General features: G+C 41.6%; 1 protein-coding gene across 2 annotated transcripts; it reads right to left on the bottom strand.

The window, feature by feature from the left end:
* Nucleotides 1-116: 116 nt before the first annotated feature.
* On the bottom strand, nt 117-6,529 carry cndp2 (carnosine dipeptidase 2). 2 transcript variants are annotated; one of them, XM_080015850.1, is made up of 12 exons: nt 6,483-6,529; nt 5,804-5,880; nt 5,510-5,653; nt 5,189-5,351; nt 3,500-3,588; nt 2,506-2,706; nt 2,325-2,409; nt 1,996-2,156; nt 1,713-1,877; nt 1,445-1,586; nt 1,057-1,204; nt 117-581 (listed from the first exon to the last, which is right to left on the bottom strand). In XM_080015850.1, exons 2-12 carry the CDS (start codon nt 5,861-5,863, stop codon nt 515-517), a joined length of 1,425 nt encoding a protein of 474 aa, XP_079871976.1. In that variant the 5' UTR covers nt 5,864-5,880; nt 6,483-6,529; the 3' UTR covers nt 117-514. The 2 variants fall into 2 exon arrangements, with proteins under 2 accessions (XP_079871976.1, XP_079871977.1); XM_080015851.1 differs by lacking the exon at nt 6,483-6,529 and adding an exon at nt 6,442-6,477.
* Between the last annotated feature and the right edge of the window lie 1,561 nt (nt 6,530-8,090).

Here is an 8,090-nt window from a genome sequence, read left to right as displayed (position 1 = left end):
TTTCCTGCTTCCAACACATCAACTTCAAGAACTGACTGTTCACTTCACTTTCTGCCTAATATACATCCCACCCCTTGACAGGTGGAATTGGAATGAGATGATCAATGTTATTCACTTGTCAGTGGTTTTAATGTTGTGGCTGATCCAGACAGTCTGTATATACACACGTTGCTATGTAATACACCGACAGTTTTCTTTTTGTTTTTTTTTAATTTACCTGGCTTGATTGGTCTGCTTTTGGCCACATGGTTAAAACGTTAATATTTCCACAGGGAATACAGACAAAACATTGTTTGTGGTGTAAACAATACATTTTAATATTTTGGGGTAGCCATGCTAAGAAATATCTGCTACAGTATGAGAAGAGGAAATACTGTCATTATGCATTTCCTAATAATTCTTTATTGGAAAACAAATTACAAAAGGGAAAAGAAGAATGTGTACACCTGTATGTATAAAATGTTTATAAGTATGTAGCAATAAAGCATATTTCACATCCATTTTTCCTCTACATTCACTCCAGCTGAGAAACCTCATGGAAGTAGGCACCGAGCATCTTGGTTCCTTGAACATAGTTGGTTCTAAAAGCAGAAGGAAAAGACAATGAGGGTGATGCACTTCATATCCAGTGAGTTCACAGGTAGGTTCCAATAGAATGACTGAACCAGTGATTAATAACAAGTGGTCAACTCTTGAACCACATTTTCTAAAATGTTCTGAAGTTGTTTGGATCCGTTAATATTAAAGTGTACATTACCAAATATCTAAATGTCAAACCCTTAATCTTGACGATCGAAAAAAACTGTCCGAGTTGTTTATTCCATCCAATGCATTTTTCTCTCATCAGAAGATTAGAGCCTCCCCTATAAAGTTTTACAAATTCTGGGCATTTTTTATCCAGGTAGCTCTGCAAGGCATGTTGCTGCCATTTCAAATTTGTCTGACACTTTGAGAAGTTCTGCTGTATTATTGTTACACCAAATTTAAAGCATATAACCACATGATATGACTTAAAAATAAAAACTTCAATAAAATATTTCCATCGCTGAGAAGTACCTGTTTATTTTCTCGTTCTGAGAGTGAGCTCCATCGTCGGACGACCCGACGGGAAGCAGCATCACGTTACGTCCTGTGGCCTCTTGGAAAGTCAGAGTGACTGGAATGCTGCCACCCTCTCGCGTCAGGTCAGGCTCCACACCAAATACTACACACAAAGAACACAAGGACAGGATCACGGTGAATGAGTTAAAAACTGTGGTTCAAAACGGATTCTATGACAACACAAGTACGAGAGGAAGTGAAGTGCTAAGTAAATAACTGTATCCTGCCCTTCTTTCCTAAATCCTTCACCAGAAGGGTTCAAATTAAAAAGATAAAATACCTTTCCTTTAGATGAATTAAGAGACATTGCTTCTCTAACGCTCTTCTATCTCACTCTCTGTACCTGTCTTCATAGCCTTTCGACCAGCCATGTAGTGAGGGTGGTTGAAGTCAGAGACCCAGGCCTTAGCCCCGTGGCCCATGGTGACCTTCAGTTTGTTGGGGCTTCCCAGCTCAGAGAACTTCTTCTGGAGATGACCAACGACCTTGACATGACAAAGAATAATTTAAGCCGATTTTTTTTTTTTTTTCCCTAATGTTATGAACTTGCACATGGGACATTTTAAATGATTACAAAGTATTTGTTTTCACAACAAAGCCAATAATGCTACCTGCTTCTCCACAAGCTTGGGGTCCATGTCAGGGACTAGGCGGATGGAGAATTTGCCGATTACTTTGCGGGGTATAACAGTCTTGGCACCGCCATCCGAGAAAGCCCCCTCGATTCCATGGAGTGAAAGTGACGGGTACCTCCACCGGTGCATTAGGATTTGCTCCTTCATACAAAACAAATATTTAAATGATAATGTTTACAAGCACACATACAATCCTGTCAGAAAACAACAAATCAGGCAATGCCGTTTCGTTTTACTCTACGTGTTACAGACTTCTTGCCTTTGTGTCATGGAGCAGCTTGACAACACCAACATCTTTGCTGTAGTCCTCTATATCAAAATCTATTTTATCATAGAGCTGCATCTCCTCGTCTGTCAGAGGGGCCACATCGTCATAGATCCCTGGAACCAGGACCTTCCCTTTCTTGTCCACCAAACAGCCTGCAAGGCGAACATAAATATATATAGCTTTGCATTTTCCCCAGAAGGCTACATGGTACGATTCCAAGGAACAAGATTTTGTCTGTGTCAATGTCAATCAATGGCCGTGTTTAACGGTGCACATATTTAAGTTTTATTATAATTTATTCAATAAATGGCTCAACTTGCCCATAAGTGGGATGAGGTCAGTCATGGCTTCGTGAACAGAGCCACCAAACACCCCAGAGTGGAGATCCTTGTCCCCACACTCCACCTGGGAATACAAAAACATTACATTTCATGTCATTTATAGATACCACCTAAAATAAATTGCACAAAGATGGCCACCAAAATAAGTACTTCACTTTACCTGGATAAAGAAGTAGCAGATCCCTCTCAAGCCATATGTGATGCAGGGCTTGGTCTTGCCCAGCCAGTAGTTGTCAGAGATGCAGACGTAGTCTACGTCCTTTAGGAATGTGTCTTTGCGAGAAAAGACAAGCTCATCCAGGCCTTCAGATCCAGACTCTTCCATACCCTCGAAGCAGAACTTGATGTTGATGGGAAGCTCCTGCTCCACAATGAACAAGGTGAGGGTTGAGAAATATAGTAAAATAATATTAACTGTCTCATAACCACATATCTATACAAATGTGCATACACCAAAGTGACACATGTACCCCTGAAGCGTTTTGGAAAATGAAACTTCCTGAGGTTCCTCACACATGCACAATCCATTAAAAAAATGGCAATGTTCCCTTCAGCTACATAATAGTTCCCTACATGTGATTTTATTTCAAGTATAAATGTATCAGCAACAGATTTCAATGAGTATAAATAACGTTAAGTTTTCAGTCTGACAGATTTTGCATTCCAAAAGAGGGAAGACCTTTATTAAAGTTAAAAATGAAATGGGCTCAAATCAAATCATAGAAGAGGTGTAGGAATGACACTAGAAAAGTGTGAACGCCATCACTGACAAGATGTAATTCTTATAATAATAATAAGAATTATAATGCAGAGTATAATGCAATGTTAGCCCGAGATGCCGGTCATTGTTGAAAATAACAGTAATAAACCAGAGTGATTAGACTCCCCCCCCCCCAGCAAAGTGAGCATCACACCCCATTTGCCTCTTCTGCGATGTTTAACTTTTAAGACAGCACCTTGAGTTTTAGCTGTTCGAATACAATTTTTTATTATTATTTTTTTTAAAACACGCAGTCACTCATCAAACCCAGGAGGCGATAGATAATTCACAAACCTTTACAGGGCACCTTTGATCACCTCCATGTGGCTGGACACTGATAATGGGTTGATTGCCTCATAATCCAATCACTCAGTTATATGGTAGCTTTCTTTACCTGCCCGATCTTCTGGTAGGCCTCAATGCAGTTGAACCAAGCCAGAACTGGACCCTTGTCATCAGTGGAACCCCTCCCGTAAAGCTTGCCTGCAAACAAAAACAACAAATCCCTCCTTTATTTAAAAAAAAAAAAAAAAAAAAAAAAAACCCCAACCATATTTAAACACCTCCATGGCCAGTACTCTTGAATTTATGTACTAGTTTAACACCGGGAATAATGCTGAGGCAAAATTAGTGGCTAGTGACAGGAACTTAAAACATCGGGTGTGAATGACATGAATGTGTGAATATGCTTAGCACGGTGGCGCAGTGCATTGCACTGCTGCCTCACAGCAAGAAGGTCCTGGGTTCGATTCCCGCCTGGGGCGCTGTTGGCACCGTGCTCCGGCGGGTTATCTTCCAAAAAACAGGAGCCTTTCTGTGTGGAGTTTGCATGTTCTCCCCGTGTTCACATGGGGTTTCCTCCACCTCACGTCAGTAAGGACCCCCACCAAAAACATGCACCCATCATCGTCTGACCAGCGATGGACACTTATCACCTGGTCCCCGGGCGCGTCCACGTATGCTGCCCACTGCTCCTGGCTGTGCCCCCGGAGGAAGGACAAGCCAGGATGGGTCAAAAGCAGAGGAGCCATTTCACCGGCCACCATCAAGCATGTGCATGTGTGTGTGTGTGCAAGCATGTGTTGTGGAGTGTCGTGTGACGATTAAAGACTGTTTCTTCTTTTCTTTCTTCTTTCTTATCTGTGGTGACCTTTGCGTGCGTGCACACCATGCTGAGTCACTCTACTCAGCCAAGTTCCTCATAAAAAGCAGGAACTGGTGCCAAACAGAAATCAATGACACCATTACATCAGATGATATGCAGCCATCAGCGGACAGTCAACAGATAAAACACAGACGATAAAAAGTGAATTAGTGAATGACATTGAAAATCATTTAAATGAGAATCACTTCAATAAGTGTGTGCTCAGTGAATAGGAATAATTTAATTTGGACTGAGGTAACAAGACTGTTACGCAATTCATGTATGGCACTATGGTTGTAAGACAAAGTGTAAAAGTTGATAGACAAACGTATCCACTTGATTTTGTATCTATCAGTTTAAATAAAGCAAGTTACAACAAGGTTGATGAATGGCAAAGGTTCAAGAGTAATCAAAAGGACCAACAAGTTTAAACAAGTTAGTTTAAACTGAAAAAGTATTTTACCTGTAAATGAAACTGAAAAATCCTGCCTTAGAAGTAGACATTAAGGAACTGGTGGACTTATGTAACATACTAAGATAGTATATTGACTATTTGAGGAAGGTGCAAAGGGTGAAAAATAAACCACAGATACTATAAATTCCAAGTTTGATGTTAACTGTGCCATACACATGAAGTAATTACAATTACTGCAGGAAGGCCATTGTGTCAGCCTCTTGGACCAATAATAATATCATAGTGAGTGTCTTGACATGCAGTAGAACATTCACTTTTAAGTGTTCTGTAATCACAGAAGCAGAATTGAGGAACCAGAAATTGCAGCAGTGCCTGACCTGTCAAACTGCTTATCCAGTCACACCCAAAGCTATAATTATACAGAACAAAGCTTCGCCTGACCTGCTCATACCAACAAAAATGAAAGTAAAAAAAGAAAAAAAAAAACAAAAAACAGAATTATTTAAATGTGGTTTGTTCTTTACCGTCTTTCTCCACCAGAGTGAAAGGCTCAGTATCCCAGCCATCGTCGATTTGAGCCGGTTGGACGTCAAGATGGCCATAGATGCACACAGTCTTCTTGCCTGGGTCACACCCCAAATGACCCAGAACAATGGGAGGCAGGGGAATCTCCTCCCCAGATGGAAGCTACGGGTGATATCATAATCACAGTTACAAAATTTGTATTTGTGGGGCTGCGATACATTTTGTATTTTACATACAGTAAGACCACAATGACAGACGACGTCACACAAAAAAAAAGTATCATAAGTGAAACACTGAAAACAAGGTGCTGTCTGTCTGACCTTCTGGTTGCCGATGTCCACCATCTCCACCGTGCCACCAAGCCTTTCAATGTCTTTGGCTGCCATCTCCATCATCTTCTTGATCTCCCCGCGCTTCTCCGGCCAAGCGGACACACTCTGGACCTCCACCCATTCCGCCAGGCGCTTGGTAATACAGAACATTGTGATTGATGTAATTCGATTTGAAAAACTTCATGATTAAATGGGTCAGTATTGATCAGTCAAGTGATCTGCACAACTGGTGGCAATAGAACACAGCCAAACAAAGCAATGCGTTGGGTGGGACAAGCTTACCTTGACGTAAAGATCCTGGTGCTCATCCATATACTTAAAAAGTGCTGAAAGATGAGCCATCTTGCTGGCAATGACAGCTGTGGGGTTGAACGGGAGAAAAAGTGAGAGGAGTGGAGTGTGCTCGTTCACTCACTCATATAGGGCACAGACCACACCTTCCTTCCTTCTTTTTTATCTGGAGCTAGTTTATCTATTATGCGAGTGGTCAGAGTCCCCAATAACTGCATGTTTTCACACACCTCAGAAAATGTCCTTCACTCTGGTTGTTGCACTATTATACATATTTATATGGCGTATGATAACTGCTTAAAGTATGTGTACATTATATTTATGTACACATACTCGTAGAGGATTAAAGCTAGCTTTTTAGATATATGGTCAACATTTTGACAGCATGTGGAATAGTTAGATAAGGCGACACACTGAAAGAACCTATTGCATTGACGAGCGTGCAGGTGATTTGACGCCAAGACGTGAGACGCTGTACAACAGCTTAACAGTATCGGTGAAGCGCTTGCTTTTAAAAAAAAAAAAAAAAAAAAAAAAAAAAAAGCAGGATAAGCCGCGTCGCGCAAAAACTGAATATGTTTTCGTTCATTTATGATCCAATATTTTGATCACATTAAACCTGCGCTCACCAACAATCGTCCATTCAGCGCGAAACGGACGTTCTACTCACTTCAGTCTCCGCAGCTGATTTTCACGTGACGCGCCTCAGTCCGCACTTCCGGGTTTTTCCTTTTATGGAGGTCGCGTTGTCGTCAGCAAAGCCGCGAAAGGCGGTGTTGCCCCCTGCCGGCCGGGACGTGGAACTTATCTCATAGCTGATGTAGAGTCCGCCAGTGTTCTCATTTGCGTAAGCATGGCAAGGAATGCAGACTACAAATGCAAAGCTTTAATAGATTTTAATGTGAGGCTGTTTTGAATGATCCATGCCATTTTAATGTAAAGTTCAGGCCATCAGAAAAAAAAGGCAATGCAATTTAAGTTGCTGGCATGCAACACCTTGATAAATGTCACGTTTTCCCCCATTGCACCTTTGTTTGGATATGCCCCCATTTAGTAAACCATGTTTGTCACGGCAACGTCCCTTCATGGATTGATAAAAATATAGCCATGTTATATTGAGTGCATCTGCGTGCTCGGATTTGTGTCACTACATTAGCTGCAAGAGGACTGGAGGGGCAGTGACTAGATGAGGTCAGCAACTGTATAGGCTTAAGCATATGCCTCAAGTTTGAGTTACCAAAAGTAATCTTTAAAAGTTGTTAACTGGTTTATAAGGGCTGGCTGCTTTTGCAGTGACTCACTTAAAAAAAAAAAAAAAACAAGTCAGGAACAAGGGCTGGAGGGACAGACAAGATTTAAAGTGACTAAAATATTTATTCCATAAACCCATTACCATACCGCCCCCCTGCCCTTTTTGTGCCTCCAGTATACATCTTCTATTGTCCCTACAAGGAGAAAATGTTGTTTAGCACAAGCATTACAGTAGAATTGTGGAGTTACGCTGACCTCACCTTTCCATCGAAGCAACCTTGCTGGCACATTTTCTCGCTTGGAAAACACACTTCGGTTGAACACATGAAGTAGATCTGTGCAGACAGACATTCCCTGATAATTACCCCATTTAGAGTCCAAGAATTAGGTGCCGTTTGACCACTAACATTAATGACACGCTCACTAGCAACCGAAATGATGAACTGGAGTTGTTACCCACTTGGTGATCACACCATCTTATCATTTCTTTGCATGCAGCATAACAAAACCAGGACAAGTCAGTTACCTAAACTAGGCATCCCCGAAAAGTATTTAAAGTGCGATGTACTCATGACTCACTTCTTCATTAAGGTACTTGTTTGTTAGTTGATCCATAAACTGGAAGGCTTTGACCATAAAGCGCCTCTGGGTTTGATTTTGTGCATTGCCTTCCATTTTGAGGACTGACACTTTTCGGTCATTGGGGTTGGCACAGCTACAAGATGCCGGGTGCAAAGAGGGAAATTATAGAATTCAGCATAATGGTGTCAAGAGGCTGCACTGCTGAGTTTAGAGTTGACGTTAATGAACAATTAAGTCACTCACCCCTCATAAAGAAGCACAAGAGCATTTTTGGCCGAGCGTGGGTAAGCCAAGCAGTAGTTGACAAGGACGACTGCCTGGCGTTTCCGAGCCATCAAGTTAAGTTCAAGGTACACCGGTTTCTCCAGGAGGACTTGCAGCGGCAGGTGATTATCAGGCAAGTACGTTTTATAAGTGTCATCTGTTTGGAAGAATAGAGGCGCGA

This window comes from Zeus faber (genome assembly GCF_960531495.2).
Source record: "Zeus faber genome assembly, chromosome: 1".
In the NCBI taxonomy this organism is placed as follows: Eukaryota; Metazoa; Chordata; class Actinopteri; order Zeiformes; family Zeidae; genus Zeus; species Zeus faber.
This window is presented reverse-complemented; position numbering and strand designations above follow the sequence as displayed.

Excerpts from the sequence above, each read along its gene's own strand:
- cndp2 (XM_080015850.1), bottom strand. The coding sequence starts at position 5,863 with ATGGCTCATCTTTCAGCACTTTTTAAGTATATGGATGAGCACCAGGAT. Across the intron at positions 2,707-3,499 it reads CCTACCAGAAGATCGGGCAG|GAGCTTCCCATCAACATCAA; the intron begins GTAAAGAAAGCT and ends ATTGTGGAGCAG. Across the intron at positions 2,410-2,505 it reads TCTGCTACTTCTTTATCCAG|GTGGAGTGTGGGGACAAGGA; the intron begins GTAAAGTGAAGT and ends TTGTATTCCCAG.